This window comes from Sus scrofa, chromosome 12 (assembly GCF_054392235.1).
Source record: "Sus scrofa isolate SSC_HxYL_T2T_F1_AM1 chromosome 12, Sscrofa_HxYL_maternal_Yorkshire_Landrace_v2.0, whole genome shotgun sequence".
Lineage (NCBI taxonomy): Eukaryota > Metazoa > Chordata > Mammalia > Artiodactyla > Suidae > Sus > Sus scrofa.
This window is the reverse complement of record NC_139394.1, coordinates 44189377-44208005: the sequence shown is the minus strand read 5'-3', so window position 1 is coordinate 44208005 and position 18629 is coordinate 44189377. Positions and strand designations below refer to the sequence as shown.

The window sequence follows — 18629 nt, the reverse complement described above, 5'->3', positions numbered from 1 at the left end:
ATCAAAGGAAGCAAGCCAGCTTGGCATTTACTGACTTTTCCTGACTATTGTGCAAGACAAACAAGTTCAGTGTCAAAGCCTCCTTTGGTCTTCCAAGATCCGCAGTTGAGGACTGTGCACTCCGATTGCTTTTATGGGACCACACACTGCCTGAGTCTTTGAAGTGGTGGATCTTATGAGAACTCTAAGAGATTTCCCAGGTCACACGTAGATCCAATGCTGAAAATAACTCCTATAGACAGGACAGGAGCTATCTGAAATATTCCATTAGCAATATGTAGGTAATGGTTATGAAAGATCATGGTTATGAAAGATGAAAACATTTTGCCACCAAAGAAAAGAGAAAGTTGCTTTCTGTGATTGCTGCTTCAAATTTGATATGTTTTTCATGTCACAGCAGGATTATAAACATTTCCATTTGAGTGATAGAGTATCTTTTATTAGGTGTTCCTTTTTTACTAGGATGGCCCTATTGAGAACACTCTTTTTTTGTCAAGATAACTAAGATTCTGCTAAGCATTATCTTCTGTCTTTCTATAACCAGAACTCAACTACTGACTTCTAGGACTCTAGGAATATATTTTTCAGTAGCAACTGCCTTGCTTGAATAATCGCACATAAGCTGTAGACAGGAATTCTGTATTCTGATAAACTTGAGGTGGTCTAGTAGCTTATAAATCTGGCCGCAATAGTTGGAGACAGTTGTTCCTGAAACTAGCTTGGGAGCTAGTCCCTCATTAAAAAGAGCCTGTGAGATCAGATTATGCCAGTAACAGAAGCCCATGCTGAGGATCTTGAGTAAATGATAATAAATTTCACAAAGTAGTTCTACAGGGTAATGAAAGTGATTTGTGAGTTTTCGTTTTCTTTCTTTTTTTTTGGTCTTTTTGTCTTTTTTTTTTTTTCTTTTTAGGGCCGCACTCGCAGCATATGGAGGTTCCCAGGCTAGGGGTCGAATCAGAGCGGTAGCCAGCAGCCTATGCCAGGGTCACAGCAACACCAGATCCAAGCCGAGTCTGTGACCTACACCACAGCTTATGGCAACACCGGATCCTTAACCCACCAAGCAAGGCCAGGGATTGAACCCGCAACCTCATGGTTCCTAGTTGGATTTGCTTCCACTGCACCACGATGGGAACTCTAGCTTTCATATCTTAAAATCCCAGCCATCTTTATATCATGATAGTAAGTTAGGAATTGATGAAAATGGAATCAGTTTTATATTTCTGGCTTGATAAATGATTGGAAAATAGATTTAACCATGTGATCTTTATGCAGTATGGGACTTTGAATTCTGAATAAAAAGGAGGTACCTCTTTCTAGGCCCTATGCTCTCATTATGACTGATAATCTTTACACAAAGCCTTAGGATACATTATAAGTTGGAATTAAAGGGAATACCCTGGAATTTTCCTGAGCTGGGTTGAAGCCCACTTGAAAGCCTTATCTTGTCTTCATTCATATTTACTCTCTTAATATTTTGCTGTAGTATTATGTTCAGTAAGATAGGAAGATTTCCTTCATTCACAATTTTTTATTTAGGGATTATGCATGGGCTGGATGGCATTGAGGTCAGTATGTCTTAAGAATAAAACTTGAGAAAAGCTTTGAGCTGTGTGAGTGTGTAAGCATAAAGAATAAAATATCATGGTTAAAAGGATGATCTTTAGGAATTCCCTTTGTGGCCCAGCAGTTAACAAACCCGACTAGGATCCATGAGGATGCGGGTTCAATTTCTGGCCTTGCTCAGTGGGTTAAAGGACCTGGTGTTGCTGTGAGCTGTCGTGTAGGTCGCAGATTCGGCTTAGATCCTGCGTGGCTGTGGCTGTGGTGTAGGCCGGCAGCTATAGTTCCTATTCAACTCCTAGCCTGAGAACTTCCACATACCAAGGGTAAAGCCCTAAAATGCAAAAAAGAATAACCTTTAATATTGTCTGTTTCAAACCCTATTTCTGATAGAACTTTATCTTGGCAGTGATTAGAGCCTCAGCATCTACATAAATACCGTTAGTGATTTTCTACCCTAATATGGCCCATACCATCTTCTTAAAACTCTTGGGGAGTTACTCATATTGAACTAAAATTTGTCTTCCTTTAAATTCTATTTGTAGATCTGCTTTTACAGTTTGAGGTTTTATAGAACAAGTTACTCTCTGAATCAGGGCTAACAGGGCCTAAAGATCAGTCCAGTGTGGGCTTATAATGAAAATACACTCAGTCTGAATTTTCCCTTCTGTTCCACTTCAGGAAAGCCTACGTTTATGGAAGGACATATATTTGTGTATACTGCAAATAGATGTCAATTTTATTGTTCTAATTTTAATTTTAAAAAAAGGCTAGGAGTGGAAACACTGGAATTCTACTGTGGCACAGTGGGGATTGGTGACATCTTGGGAACACTAGGACACAGGTTCAATCCCTAGCCTGGCCCAGTGGGTCAAGGATCCAGCATTGCCACAGCTGTGGCCCAGGTCTGATCCCTGGCCCAGAAACTCCACATGCCATGGAGCAGCCATAAAAAAAGAAGTGGAGACACTGATAAGTGTACTTAGACTGAGTTACGGTTTGGAAGCAAAAGAAAATATTATTTTATTTATTTTTTTAAATGTGTGAATGAATAGTGATGCTTGGCTTATTAGCAACATTTCTTTCCAGGAGCCACTGAAGGAGTTGAAAGGCGGATACTCCAAATATGAAAGCAGAGAATTCTCAATTCCATAGCTCATGCTTTGCTCCTGATGATAATTTCTGCCCTTCCATATATGAACTGATTCCCCAGTATAGCTACCCAGGGATAGCGTCTGCGCACAGTGATCTCCCGTTTGCCCAGTCATCTTTTTTTTTGGGGGGGGGGGTCCTTTTGTCTTTTTGCCTTTTCTAGGGCCGCTCCTGTAGCATATGGAGGTTCCCAGGCTAGGGGTCTAGTCGGAGCTGTAGCCGCCAGCCTACGCCACAGCCACAGCAATGCCAGATCCAAGCCTACACCACAGCTCACGGCAAGGCCGGATCCTTAACCCACTGAGCGAGGCCAGGGATGGAACCCACAACCTCGTGGTTCCTAGTCGGATTCATTAACCACTGAGCCATGACAGGAACTCCTGCCCAGTCATCTTGGCAGCCACCTGTGCCTGCCTTTGGTCCATCTTAAGTTATAGAGCGAACGGTGCACAGGCATCCCTGTGAACCCTCTTGATTTCTAACTTGCTATCTAAGACTGTGTGTTTACCACCTAGAACCTAGATTAGATTCTAGATCAGTTTTGCCCCAGGATTTAAAAATGATTAATAATCATTCACTCTTGTTACTAAAGTCTGTTCTTTTGCATTTTCATGGTCTTTAGTCCCTTGACATACCAGACTGGGGTGTGGAATATCTAATAACTTTACCTGATGGTTTGCTAATCCTTCCTTCACCATTTTGTGATTCAGTACAGTATGTATGAAATGTATTTTAAAGTTTAATAGTAAGCCCTGCATAGCAAACAGTTGATGCCGTTGATGGTAAATAGTATTCTGTGGTGCAACAGCTACACCCAGGGGCGTATCAGCCAGTCCTAGGAAGGTACAGAGAGCTGTCACTAAAGGAGGAAAGAGAGGTTGTGCCTTTAGAATTAGAGCCTGTGTTCGTTGGGCAGAACTTATTTAAGGTAAGACCTTGGGCTGTGGGCAGCATCTGAACGCCTTATAAAAACATTACTGGCTGTTACTGGCAACTGAAACTGTAGTTCTGTTGTAGGCTGCTGGAGGAAGAGAGCGTTTATCTGGGGCTTGTGATAAAGGTTTCTGGGCAATAACCAGATTGGTCAGTATAGCATGGCAGGTGGGTTCTGTATTGGCAGAAAGAGATCAAATACTCATTTGCTGTAACTTTCTGATTTATTTTGCCTTATTTAAAGCGAGGAAACTACCTGGAGCAGGAACGGATACAGTACATCTTACTTATTAGCATTATTTTCCCTTGACCCTGAGTTCCTAGTGAGGCACAGAGCTGCTGTTTCCACATCGGTGTGGTCCCCTCAGAGTTGTGGTAGTTGCTTAATTCTTCCTATACCACTGCCCTGTTATACTCAGGTTTACATCGTTAGTATAGAAAAACTGGCATTGTTTTTTTTCCAAGCAGAAAAGCCGAAGCCCTAATAAGGGCCTGTAAGTCCCTGTATGATCTAGCTGTGCCCTCCGCCTCCCTCTTACCTCACTGGCTTCACCTGCTGCTCCTCCCCTCGCTCCCCTGGCTTCCTTGCACATTCTCAGACAGGGCACTTTCTCAGACAGGGCCACCTCAGGACCTTTGAATTGGCTGTTTACCTTGTCTGTAATGTTCCTTCTCTCAGTGGCCATATCTGCATGGCTCACTTGCCTCTTTCAGGCCTTTGCTGAAATAGTACCTTTTTGATAAGGTCACCTCCCTCTGCTCCCAGTATTCTTGATCCCCCTTTACTCTTTTTTTTTTTTTTTGTTTTTTTTTTTTTTTTTTTTTGTCCTTTTGTCTGTTGTTGTTATTGTTGTTGCTGTTATTGCTATTTCTTGGGCCGCTCCCGCGGCATATGGAGGTTCCCAGGCTAGGGGTTGAATCGGAGCTGTAGCCACCGGCCTACGCCAGAGCCACAGCAACGCGGGATCCGAGCCGAGTCTGCAACCTACACCACAGCTCACGGCAACGCCGGATCTTTAACCCACTGAGCAAGGGCAGGGACCGAACCCGCAACCTCATGGTTCCTAGTCGGATTCGTTAACCACTGCGCCACGACGGGAACTCCCCCCTTTACTCTTATTTTTCCCCATGGCACTTACCCATTTGAAGTACTATTTCATGTACTTACTCAGTTACCCCCACCCCTTCACTAGAACATAAACTCCAAAAAGATAGCAGTTTTCCTCTTAGTTTTCTCCCTGCACTGATATATCTTCCAGTGTCTGGAACAGTGCCTGACACACAGTAGGAGCTTAGTAAATATTTGCTGTTGAATGAGTCTTTTGCTTTCGTTTAGGGGAGTGTTTACAAATATCAGGTACATCTGGTTCTTGAACCAAACTCAGCAAGGCCATCTCTTCATCTTAGCAAACACAGTATTCCTAACCACTCTCTCTGCCTGTCATTGCTGTAGTGGCTTTGCAGTCTGCCCTGGCCCTGTTTTAATACCCTTTTACCTGGTGAGTCTGGTCCTGGTCCCAAGTTTAATGTGAGAACTACAGTCACAAGTTCATTTTCTCTCCAGTGGGCTGAGCAAACATTAGAAGCTGTTGCTTCCTTTACTCTGTTCATGGATATTTGAAAAGGTAAGATCACAGCACAGTATTGGACCCTGTATCCAAAATTGGTGAGAACTAGGAAAGTAGAACGCGCGACTGTTCTGTCATTTAGGGAACTTTTTCTGTTACTAACCTGTGTCTGTGCGCCTCTTCAAAATAAAACAAATTGTCACCACACAACTATTTATTAAACCATTTCCCTAATTCCCTAGGACTATTTTTGTGATATTGTCAGAGTAAATGTGGAAGCTCAAGGTTGCTCTGTAGGTGTCTGGGAGTTTCAGGGAAGACCAGAATCATTTGGACATCTGACAGGAAGTGGAGCTAAGCAGGCTCCTTTTACTGTGAGGCCAGAAAGAAACCTGTCGTCTTCCTAATTGTGATAGACCCAAAGTGATAAGGAGGCAAACTTTAAAAGGAAGGGCAGAGGGACTGGTCTTTTGTCAGTGGGCATTTATTGTATCTCGTCATTCAATTCTTTACTTTCAGCAAACAAATTTTTCACATAATACTCGAAACAGTCTTTTTCCTTTAAAAGGGGAAAAAAATATTTTAAAAGGTAGTGATCTAGCACTCCCCAATTCCGAGTTTTTCCACACTTGCTTTCAGAATTTACTTTGGTGGGAATGAGTGTGACTGTTTCTACATTCAGAAGTAAGCAGTAAAAAAGTTAAGACCCTTAAACTGAAATTCACTCTGAGGTGAGGAATCACAGTGCCGGCACTAGAGGTTGTGCTGGGGCTTTAAGGGCATGAATTCAACCTGAGCCTCCACAGGTCAGATGGCTTTAGTCGTGGCTGTGAGTGGACTTCTTTTTGCCCTCCCCAGAGGCAGTCTTTCATGAAAATTGTGGTCTTTCTCCTTTTTTCCGAATGGCTTTGAAGAAGAGGGAAATCGTGGTTTTTTTTAATTTAGTTGTTTCGAAGTATAGTTGATTTACAGTGTTGTATTCGTTTCAGGTGTACAGCAAAGTAAATCAGTCATACATATAGATATATCCATTCTTTTCTCCCCATGTAGGTTATTATAAACTATTGAGTAGATTTTCTGTGCTATACAGTAGGTTCTCACTCATCATGGGAAATTCTTTTTTAAAGTAATACTTAGGAGTCTAGTGTAAGTAGCAAAAGAATTACAGAATTTGATTCCATGAGTTCTAACCCTACTGTGCTTTGGGGATCTAGTGTACAGCCTTGGAGACCATTCTAATTTACTCCTGCCCAAATCAGAGGATTTTAACAATTTAATCCTAGTCTTCTAAACTAATGTCTATCAGGAGTTCCGTTGTAGCTCGGCAGTAACAAACCCAACTAATATCGATGAGGACTTGGGTTTGATCCCTTGTGCCACTCGGTGGATTAAGGATCCTGCGTTGCCGTGAGCTGCGGTGTAGGTCACAGGTGAGGCTCAGATCTGGCGTTGCTGTGGCTGTGGTGTAGGCCGGCACCCATAGCTCCAATTCAAGCCCTACCCTGGAAACCTCCATATGGTGTGGGTGCATCCCTAAAAAGACCGAAAGAATAAAAAGAAACAACTGGAGTTCCCATCATGGTGCAGCGGAAACTAATCCGACTAGGAACCATGAGGGTGCAGGTTCAATCCCTGGCTTTGATCAGCAGGTCAAGGATCCGGTGTTGCTGTGAGCTGTGATGTAGGTCACAGATGCAGCTCAGATCTGGTGATGCTGTGGCTGTGGTGTAGATGGGTGGCTACAGCTCGGATTAGACCCCTAGCCTGGGAACCTCCATATACTGTGGTTGCGGCCCTCAAAAGACAAAAAGACAAAAAAAAAGAAAAAGGAAAAGAAACAACTAGTGTCTATCTGTACCACTTTACAATCTTAACCTTCCCTTTGGTGTTTTGGAGGTTTATCCTGCCAGTGTTCTAATTCATGGTGTAAACTATCTGTAGGAGGTCTCTGAGATTGAGATCAAGCAGATCCCATGACAGGATGAGGACTCCAGGAGTCATAGATCCGTTTTAGTATCCTTTCAGTTCTCTTCACCTCTCAAAACAATGCTTCCTGGAGTTTCTGCCATGGCGCAGTGGGCTAAGAATCTGATTGCAGTGGCTTGGGTTACTGCGGAGGTATGGCTTTGATACCCAGCACAGTGCTGTGGGTTAAAGGATTCCACGATACTACAGCTGCCGTGTAGGTCGCGGTTTCGGCTTGGATTCAGTCCTTGGCCTAAGAACTTCCGAATGCTGTGGGCCATTTAAAAAAAGAAAGAAAAAAAGAAAACAAAAACAATGCTTACTAAGAGAGCTTGTATCTTAGGTTCTTATTGCCATTCTAAAATCCACTCACTAATTGTATGTACCACTGGAAGATTTACAGTTTAAGAGATTATCTGAGGGTCTGTTCAGAACTTTCCCTTCTGAGGGCTATTTAAATGTGGAGATTTCAAATCCTCAAATGCATGTTGTTGCCTAAGGGGCACTTAGCTTGGGGACATGGAGCTACTGCTTTTATCAGGAGGAGAGAAACCTGTCAAATTTCCCTTTAAGGGGCTCCACTGTCCACATACTCTTAACAGTGAAGATAAACAAGATGGCTTTTATCTAGAGTGAATGGCAGATCGGCACTGTTTGAGGGCTGCTTAACTGCCATGCACTGCATCTGATCTGTTGGGTGGACTAAGAAAGAATATAGATGGAAGGATCTTGTTTGAATCCTAACCTTAGAAGTAAACTAAAGATGACTGTTCAAGTTATTATTTATTTATTTATTTTTGTCTTTTGTCTTTTTAGGGCCGCACCCGCGGCATATGGTGGTTCCCAGGCTAGGGGTCTAATCGGAGCTGTAGCTGCCGGCCACAGCCACAGCCACAGTAACGCGGGATCTGAGCCGCGTCTGCAACCTACACCACAGCTCCCACTGAGCGGGGCCAGGGATAGAACCCGAAACCTCATGGTTCCCAGTTGGATTCGTTTCTGCTGAGCCACGACAGGAACTCCTGTTCAAGTGAAAATTTCATTAGCATTGGAAGGAAAGTAAATTGACATTTTCTATGATGGGTTACATGACTATTTCGGCTGTATTTTTTTTTTTTTTTTTTTTCTTTTCTTAGTCACACCATGGCATATGGAAGTTCCCAGGCCAGGGTTCAAACCTACACCACAACTGCGGCAACACTAGATCCTTAACCCACTGCACTGGGCTGGGGATGGAACTTGATCTGTTGCAGAGACAGTGCCAGATCTTTAACCCGATGCACCACAGCAGGAACTCCTTTTAACTGTATTCAGACATTGTCAAATATAGATAGAGCTGTTTTGTCAGGCTACCTCTAAGAATTCTCAGATAATTTATTGGTCAGTGGAGTTTGAAATGGAAGGCTGTGTTTGAACTAAAAATGGTAGATATTTTGTGGCATTGACTAAGAGTGCAGAACTATAGGTAGATTTAATAATTCTAGCAGATAGCAGGGAGACCCACACTTGCTAACTGATATATCACACAGTTGGAGTCAGTGCCATTAAAACCTGTCACTCGGAGTCATTCCCCTAGGATCTGTTGACTAGGTGGTGTGGTGCTTAAAACGCATCTGAATCATCATTCCTCAGAGAACTGGAGATGGTTGGCGTCACTGCCTGGTCCTAGCTTGGACCAGCCTGAAAATAATCTTTCTGAAAGCTAAATAGAGAGGAGGAAAAAAGAAAAAAAAAAATTCCTCAGAGACTTGGAAAGGTCACAAGTGACGTCATGGAAGAGTAGATGATATACTCTCAAAGGTGATCTGGGTACCACCTGCCTTAAATTTTCTAGTGGCAGTGCCTCCTGTGGTTGTCTGTGGTGAGAGGTGTGGTCAGAGGCCGCATTTGCCAAAGTTCAGACTGAGTTCATCTCGTACCTTTTTATAGTGCTTTTGAGTACAAGGTTAGAATATTAATGTAGCCTGTTCGTCTCCAGCTGTGCCACCATAAAGAGGCTGCAGCTACTGCAGCAGGCTTCCTATACTATGGAAAGAAACTAATTGCTGGTTACAGGCTGAAGCTGACAGGCTGCTCTTTCCCCAACAGCCACTGAAAGTAACTTTTAAAAATCATTATTATTATTAAGCATTTATAGCCTGCTTTTGTATTTTCCAAGTGCCTCATAATCATTTCTGTTTGCTCTTTGTATTGATGTCCCTGAGAGGCAAGTTAATATTGTTATTGCCACATGTTGCACGTGACAGACCGGAGGAACAGAGGATTAGGTAATCTGCTCCTTGTACCATCTATGATCTGCTTTAGGCATCCTCAAAGCAGAAACTAGGGTGTGCACTCTGTTCCTAAGCTCACTGAGCCCATTTCATCAGTGCTGGCTTTTAATTTGGTATGTGAGTATTATAGCTTTTATGCTTTTTGACTTTAGCTTAGTGTAAGAAATATATTTTATGTAATATATACACACATGCAAAACATAAAACTGAAACATTATGCTTCATGAGATGCACTATGACATTTTCTATTCTAATTTTTATGCCAGTTTCGTCCTACTAAATTAATTTTAAGAACCACCCATTGGTCATGACCCACAGTTTTTAAAAACACCATGTTACAAGGTACTTGAGGCTGAAGAATACACATGGCATGTTCTCCTAGAGAATCAGTTTTATTTAAAGGTATAGGGAGAGACACATATTCGTATTAAAACACATGAATTCATTGTGGGATAGCATGGAGCTTCAAAGGAATTTTGTTCCTGTGATGAGCCACTTCATATCATGCCCCATCTTGATCTACCTCTGCCTCAACCCCAATATATATGTCCATACTTTACTCTCTGTTAAGGGGAGTACTGCCCTTTTGGAAACTTTAGACCAAACTCAAACGGTTGTCAGGAACTTTGAGTAATCTAATTTACAGTCATTATTCCTATTGAGCTCTTACTCTGTACTAGTCACTGTTTTAGAAACTGAGAATATAGTATAAAGAAGAGTCAGAAATCCCTCCCCTTGTGGAACTTTATGTTATGCTGGAGGTGGATTATGTGGCTCAGGGACACACCCACAAATAAGTAAAAGAGTATGTCAGATAAGCGCAGCGGAGACAAGCAAAGCAGAGGTTGCAGTGAGGAGTACTGCATTGGAGAATGGGTGGTATAACTTTGTAAATACATCGATCATGGAAGACCTGCATGAAAAGGTAATATTTCCTTAAATCAAAGACCTAAATGAGGCCAGAATGAGCCTTGCAGATTTCTGGTAGAAGAGAATTCCAGACAGGAGAGATGACAAGTGCGTGCAAGACATGCTCCTATGAAATAGGAACGTGTCTGGTAGGTGCAGGGCACAACAGCAGGCTCCTGTGGCTAATGAGAGTCATAGTACTTGACAGCAGAGAGGTAACAGGAATTGATTATAGGCAATTGTACCTTTGGGAAGTCATTGGAAGTTTGAGCAGTGAAGTATTTATGAATTGACCTACATTTTAAGCTCACTGTGGCTGCTGTGTTGAGAACAGACTGGGAAGCTAGGTGTTGGGGTGGGGAAGCAAGTGCAGAAGGAGGAGCACCCTAAAAAGCTTTGCGGTGTTTCATGTACTTACTGAGTTAGGAAAATCAGCAGGAGCTTCCATTTAAGGATGAGGGGAAATTGATCTTGGACATGTTCATTTTGAGATATCTATTAGTTATCCAAATGGGAATATTAATGTGATAATTGATTTCCCATAGACAAGCTAGGCATTGATGTTAATTAAAGCTCTTAGGGAGTTCCGTGGCGGCTCGGCAGATTCAGCATTGTCACTGCTGTGGCTTGGATCGCTGCTGTGATGCAGGTTCAATCCCTGGCCCGGGAAGTTCTGCATGCCTTGGCTTTGGCCAAAAAAACCAAAAACAAACAAAAAAACTATTGGAAAATACTTCTCCAGCTTGTCTGGATTTTATTCTTCTGTTCTGTACCTGTTGGGATAGTGAATTTCAAAATAAAAAAAAAAAACAATGTGGCTCAGTGGAAACAAATCTGACGAGTATCCCTGCGGACGCAGGTTCAGTCCCTGGCCTAGCTCAGTGGGTTAAAGATCTGGCATTGCCATGAGCTGTGGTGTAGGTGGCAGATTCAGCTTGGATCCCACATTGCTTTAGCTGTGGTGTAGACCAGCCACTACAGCTCCAGTTCAACTCCTAGCCTGGGAACCTCCACATGCCTCAGGCATGGCCCTAAAAATACAAAAAAAAAAAAAAAAAAAGGAACACCCTCCCCCCCCACCCCCCGCCCCATTTTCCTCTGAAGCAGTCACTCTCATACTCTAGGGTTTACTCAGTTCTATTTAGGAGTAGCTGCCACCTGGAGTGAAATTGAACTGGCTTCATATTGTGTTTTCCTTGGGTCCTTTCAAGAGTTATTGGCATATTCTTGGAGAATCTGGTTTATTTGTTTGTTTTGCCTTTTTGCTTTTTTGCCTTTGCTAGGGCCGATTCTGAGGCGTGTGGAGGTTCCCAGGCCAGGGGGCTAATCGGAGCTGTAGCCACTAGCCTACGCCAGAGCCACAGCAACACGGGATCCGAGCCGAGTCTGCAACCTACACCACAGCTCACGGCAACGCCGGATCTTTAACCCACTGAGCAAAGCCAGGGATCAAACCCGCAGCCTCATGGTTCCTAGTCAGATTCGTTAACCACTGAGCCACAATGGGAACTTCGAGAATCTGTTATTCTTTGGGTTGTGATCTACCACCTGTGTTACTTTTCCTCAACATCTAAATGTTATTTTAGCTTAGCATCTTAAAACCTAAAGAACTGACATGTCATCCTGTCCCCCATCCTCGCCTCATCAAGTATCCATGTGTCTGATGAGAGATGTTATGTCTTGCATGTGAATGATGTATAGAGATTGGAAAAAAAAATGTTGAGAAAACCAGTGTTTCATTCTCTTTGCTCAATTTCTTCCCCTTAATTTCATGCAAGAAATATTTAGTGAGTCACAAGTATGCTAGTGAAGATGCGATCCCCTGCGCTGAGAGAGATCATTGTGTTGTGGGTGAGGCAGAGATAAACAGTTATTTTATGCTATAGTAGAAGTGCATGGAGCAGGTGCTGTGGAGAGGAATTGGAGCCATCCTGAGAAATCCTTGTCAAGCTCGAATTAAATTTTAAGATTAAATAGATACTTTCCAGACAGATAAAGCTTTAGGAGAAGAATATGTTAGTGGAAAGAACAACATCTAACAAGGCACAGCCATGTCACTTTCAGTTGGAGACCAAGAAGTAATGTTGACATGTTTGAAGTTGAGGAAATGGGCTAGAGAAGGAGGCAGGGGCCAGATTCAAGAGAACCGTATATATTTGAAATGAATGCAGTTCTAGCCAAGAGTAAAGGTTTGAGAGCTGCAGAATCCGGATTTTGAAAAGCTAATGTAAAAGAGAGGAAACACTTCCTCTAAGTTTGTGTTGTTGATCCTGTAAAGAGATGACATTTTACCAGGGGCACAGTCGCAAGAATGGCTAGTCTAACAGTTTGCCAAGAAGCCTTTTTAAAAAATCTCTTCTGATCTCTATTGGCATAGTCGTAATACTGCATTTGAGAATGTGAAGGATTTCAGATAACTAATGTGGTTCTTTTTTTTCTTTTAGGGCTGCACCCACGGCATATGGGGGTTCCCAGGCTAGGGGTCTAAATGGAGCTACAGCTGCCGGCCTATGCCATAGCCACAGCAACGCCAGATCCAAGCCTCGACCTCATGGTGACTAGTCGGATTCATTTCTGCTGTGCCACAACGGGAACTCCTAATGTGGTTCTTAATTATGAAAAATTCTGCATAAAAAGGCAGAAGATGAAAGAAGAGGGAACTTCAACAAACACTTGTTAATAGTACTTACTGTAAGCCAGGCATCAACCATTCTGAGTGCTTTGTACATATTAACTCATTATACTCATAACAGCCTCATGCTTTTTTTTTTTTTTTTTTTCCTTAGGGCTGCACCTGTGGCATATGGAAGTTCCAGGGCTGAGGCTTGAATCAGAGCTGGAGCTGCTGGCCTACACCACAGCAATGCCATATCCAAGCCCTGTCTGCGACCCACACCACAGCGCTCGGCAATGCCAGATCTTTAACCAGCAGGGCCAGGGATCAAACCCAGGTCCTCATGGATACTTGTCGAATTCATTACCCCCTGAGCCACAACAGGAACTCTGGCAGCCTCGTGCATTTAGTCCTGTAACAGGAAACTGAACTGAGTTCTACTGTCTAAAGTCACTCAGCTAGTTAAGTGACAGAGTCAGAATTTGAAATCAGGAGATCCGTTCTGGTCCCAAATCCACGCTTAGAACCACTGTATCTGCTGTCTCTGATTTGAGTGTTCCAGCTTCTCAGAGAATTATTCTAGAACAGAAGTCTAGGGATAGTGGTTGCCCTGAAATCCCTGAAATTTTTGTTGAAACTTTGCATGTGCAGTTTTCAGAAAGAGGGTCCCTGACATTCATCTGTTTGTCAGGGCAGACTGGTTCAGCACCGCTGACCTAGAAGAGCTTTTCATGTCTTTTCTATTGTTAATGGACTCTAATTGGAATAAGTAAGGAGTCCCTGAGAATGAGCTATTTATAAGCCCACGCAGACTTCTTAAGTAACATTGTTCTAAATTAGTTGCTTGTCTAGTTGATCTTCTTAGGAATTTTTTCCAAGGTAACACATGCCAGGTCCCAGATTTAGGGATTGTTGTTTTTTTAATACAGGATGGAGTCCTGGATTCTGTTTTGTAAAACCTTTCCAAATGATTCTAACATAAGTTTTTGGTTAAGAACCACTGATACTATCTTCTGGAGGACAAGGATTATATTTTCTGTATCCTTCTTATATCTCAAAATCTTGGCCTGTGGTAAACATGAGTAAATGGTTTGAAGGTTTTGTACACAAGCTATGTGAGGTATGATTGCTTTCTATTTCAGAAGTGGTAGTAATGATAGTCACTAGCATTTCATCTAGACCTCCAGATGACCCACACTAGCCCACTTGTACCACTTCCAGGTTTCACTTCTAAATGCCCTCTCTAGAGCCTGGCACTCCCGCAAGGTCTTCTTGGTGCCCGTATTTGAAATAAGAGTTCTTCTCTCCTTGCTGAATGCCAGATGAATTAGAAAATACCTCCCTCCCAGAAGCCCACAGCTGGTATAAATCTTGTGAAGTGGTGCTCTCATACATCTTAAAGAATATCTAAGGTCCGTCTTTCCTGGGGTTAGTTGCTCTGCTTGCATTCACCAGATTCAAGGTTTTTGAGACTCCTGCTGTCTCAGCATTTTGGTCATCAGATTATGTGATAAGGTCAGAAACTCCTGGGGGTTGGTAATTGAAAGGTTAAATCCACAAGTTACAAGGAAAGTAGTTTGAATTCTTCTGGGAAAGAGAGCAGAAAGACTATCAAGTAGCCGCACTTGATGGATTGTGGAGGATGAAATAAAGGTACTGTTTAAGGTGGGGAAGATGGGTTGATGACAAATGAAAAGGGGCTGGAAGTACTCCGGAAAGAGAATATTTATATCTCAATATGAAGTGTGGTCATTTGCCCCCCAAAGGGCTGGGAGGGAGAATAGTGGTGCTAGATAAGCACTTTTTCCCTTTATTTTCTTAGAGAGAAGCAAACATGGTTACTGATTATAAGACTCACCCAAAGAAATGTTTGTCTGAAGCACCAAGAGCATAGATAGGAAGGTTGCTAGTGACAGAAACCGGTGGAGGCAGTGGGTTAGAGCAATCCTTTTACTCTCCCTTCTTATAGTGTATGGTTCTTAGACTCTGCACAGTGGAATCTGCCTGTTTCTGAATATATATACCAGTCAGTATTGTCCCTGAACAAAAGTACTTATTGTAGCTTTTTTAAAAATATAAAATAAAGAGCTCCCATTGGGGCTCAGCAATTACCATCCTGACTAGTAACCATGAGGATGCAGGTTTGATCCCTGGCCTCACTCAGTGGGTTAAGGGATCCAGTGTTGCCGTGAGCTGTGGTGTAGGTCACAGATTCGGCTTGGATCCAGCATTGCTGTGGCTGTGATAGAGGCCGGCAGCTATAGCTCTGATTCAACCCCTAGTTCCCTAGCATGGGAACTTCCATATGCCGTGGGTGTGGCCCTAAAAAGACCAAAAACAAAATTAAAAAAAGTAAGATAAATAAATATACACACACACATATATATATATATATTAATATTGTAGCTTTTTAAAATCCAGTGTGCTCTGGATTGAGTTGGTCATGGTAGAATCACAGCCTACTTAAATCCAGAAGTTTGTATTGTGAGAAGAAAACTTATTCATTTGCTGAAAGGCGTTTCCTTCTTAGAGTCATCAGATATACCAGTATTTGAGCTAATAAGCTTTTCTAGCCATATGGCTTAGGAAATAAGACTTGTGAAAGAAATCACTTTGGAGTTCCCATTGTGGTCTAACGGATTAAGAAACCAGCTAGTATCCATGAGGATGCTCATCAGGCCATGGCCTCACTCAGTGGATTAAGGATCCAGCATTGCCATAAGGTGTGGTGTAGGTCACAGAAAAGGCTTGGATCTGGCGTGGCTGTGGTATAGGCCGACAGCTGCAGCTCCAATTCAGCCTCTAGCCTGGGAAATTCCATATGCTGCAGATGTGGCCCTGTAAAGAGAAAAAAAACATAAAACACTTTAAAACTGATATCTGAAAAATAAATAAAACTGGTATCTGAAAAAAGATAAAGGGCAGTATGGCACTAGTTATTGTGGAGAGGAAAAAAAAAATCAAGTTGTAGAGTCAAATTTGCATTTGAATCCTAGTTCTTCTCTGTACTGGCAGCGTGACACTGGATGTTATTTAATCTTTTTGCGCCACGGTTCCCCATCTGTAAAATGAGAGGGGAATAACACTACTTTGTTCGGGATAGTTGTAACGAGGATTAGAAATACTAAACTAACATTGGAGTTCCTGTCATGGCGCAGTGGTTAACGAATCCGACTAGGAACCATGAGGTTGCGGGTTCAGTCCCTGCCCTTGCTCAGTGGGTTAACGATCCGGCGTTGCCGTGAGCTGTGGTGTAGGTTGCAGACTCGGCTCGGATCCCGCGTTGCTGTGGCTCTGGTGTAGGCTGGTGGCTACAGCTCCGATTCGACCCCTAGCCTGGGAACCTCCATATGCCGCAGGAGCGGCCCAAGAAATAGCAACAACAACAAGAACAACAACAAAAGACAAAAAAAAGACCAAAAAAAAAAAAAATACTAACATTAATAGGTACTTAGTAAGTGGTAGCAGCAGCTATTTTTTTTTAAGATTTTTATTTTTTCTATTACAGTTGATTTACAGTGTTCTGTCAATTTCTGCTGTAAGCAGCTACTATTAATAACCATAGAAATGAAAAACAACTGAGTAGGTTATTCCAAGTATAGACTTGTGCCTTGAACTCATCCCTCCCCCCGGCCTAGGCTCCTCCTGGAGAGAGGGAGCGAAGCAGGTTGTTGACAGTGCCCCGACAGTGCAGTGAATAAGGACATGCTTTGCAGTGCACAGGCTGGTGTGTCTTGATTTGGGGTTTCCTGCACTGTCTAAAAGAGGAAGGAACTCAGGTGGCATAACTGTTCTTTCCCTCCTACCTGGCTCCCTATCATGTCCTAATTTCCCCTTGCTACTTTCCTGGCAGGTGGCGGTGAAAAACAATATTGATGTCTTCTACTTCAGCTGCCTCATTCCACTGAACGTGCTTTTTGTAGAAGATGGCAAAATGGGTAAGTACTTTCTCTTGTCCTTCTGCCAAATAGACCTTTGCCCTTCCTCTGAAGGTCAGGCAGAGTGTAGCCCCAGAAGTACAAGTTATTTTGAGGTTGAAAAAAATGAGGGAATCATTGCCACGAGCTGTGGCATAGGTCAGCAGCTACAGCTCCGATTCGACCCCTAGCCTGGGAACGTCTATATGCCGCAGGTGCAGCCCTAAAAAAGACAAGAAAAAAATGGTGGAAAGCTATTCTAAAGCTCTAATAATTGCTAAATATGTATTCACCTGAGTCACAGTTGATCCTGTTTTGCTATTGGTCTCTAAATCACAATGCCTGTTATCTGAATAAGCAAGTCACCCCAGCATACAGAGTAAGTGGCTTGGTGACAAGTAGATGTGGATTTGAATCTCAGCCTGGCTGCTTATCAGTTGTGTGACTGTAGCAAGGTGCTTAATTTTTTTTTTCTGAGTTTGTTTCCAAAATTACAAAGCAGAAATAGTTTTTATAATGACTTGCGATAATACAAGCAGATCTAACACTTAGCCCTGTAAGTTCCTACTGTCTCAAGATAAGAATCGAGTATTCCCCATGTGGCTGTTGATACTTATCTTTTTCTTACTTAGGAAGCCAACATCTGATAAAACTAGCTTATGTTGGTATATTCTAAGTTTGTAAGGCACTTCATTGGTTTGATTCTTACAATAGCTCTTTAGGTAGAGTAGGCAGATGTAATAATACATGATGAAACTAAGTATTGGAAAGGTCACAAGACTTACTGAAAACCAAATAGGAGAGCAGTAGAGCCAAAACTAACTCTTTTCTGGTGTATCTTAGTGCTACTCTTGAAGGATTAATTGACCTGGGGTGTAGCACCTCTGCATAGCTAAGAACTGGCTCCTTTCTCAGTCTCCCGCTGGCTGTACTGCAAGAGCCAGCACTCCACAGGAGCAGTGGCAAGGCCTTAGCAGAGTACTGGCAGATCGTGCACATCCATCCTTTCCCTCTGTTTCCCCATACAGAGCGCCAGGTCTTCCTTGCAACATGGAAGGATATTCCCAATGAAAATGAACTTCAATTTCAGATTAAGGAATGTCATTTAAATGCTGGTGAGTGATGCCTCTAAACTTCATTTTCCTCTTAGTATATTCGAGATATCTGAAAATTTTGTCTTTTCTTGACCGACCTCTTCATTTATTTTACTGAAGTGTAGTTGACGTATAATGTTGTATTGGTTTCTGCTGTACAGCAGAGTTACTCAGTGATCCATCAGAGGGATTTAGAGTGTGTATGTGTGTGTGTGTGTGTGTATCATTTTCCATTATGGTTTATCACAGGATATCAAATACAGTTCCCTGTGCTATACAGTAGGACCTTGTTTATCCATTCTATATATTATTAGTTTTCATCTGTTAATCATAAACTTGGCATGTTTTGATGTAGGTACTGGATTTACTTAATGAGCTAACAGATTTACGATTACATATGTATGTATCCACCACCAAATTAAGATGTGGAATATATTTAGCATCTCAGCAGATTTCCACATGCCTCTTCCCACTTGATAACACCATTATTTTGACATTTAGCCCCCTAACAAGAGTCTCAGTTATTTTGCATTGTCCTTAGTACTTTGAACTGTCAGTTTTAGTATTTTAATATTAGCCCTTCTGGTTGAAGTGTAGTAAGATCATATTATAATTTTAATTTGCATTCTTCTGATAAT

At 42.3% G+C, this 18629-nt stretch overlaps 1 protein-coding gene across 13 annotated transcripts in view; it reads left to right on the top strand.

The window, feature by feature from the left end:
• AP2B1 (adaptor related protein complex 2 subunit beta 1) overlaps positions 1-18629 on the top strand; it is a 139431-nt gene that overhangs the window by 106553 nt on the left and 14249 nt on the right. For all 13 annotated transcript variants that reach the window (XR_014820236.1, XR_014820235.1, XM_084982784.1 and 10 more), the window contains 2 exon segments: positions 16834-16918; positions 17926-18012. Coding sequence is in view for 11 of the 13 variants with exons in the window: in XM_084982784.1 (XP_084838910.1) it covers positions 16834-16918; positions 17926-18012 (172 nt within the window). In the remaining 2 variants the exon portion in view is untranslated.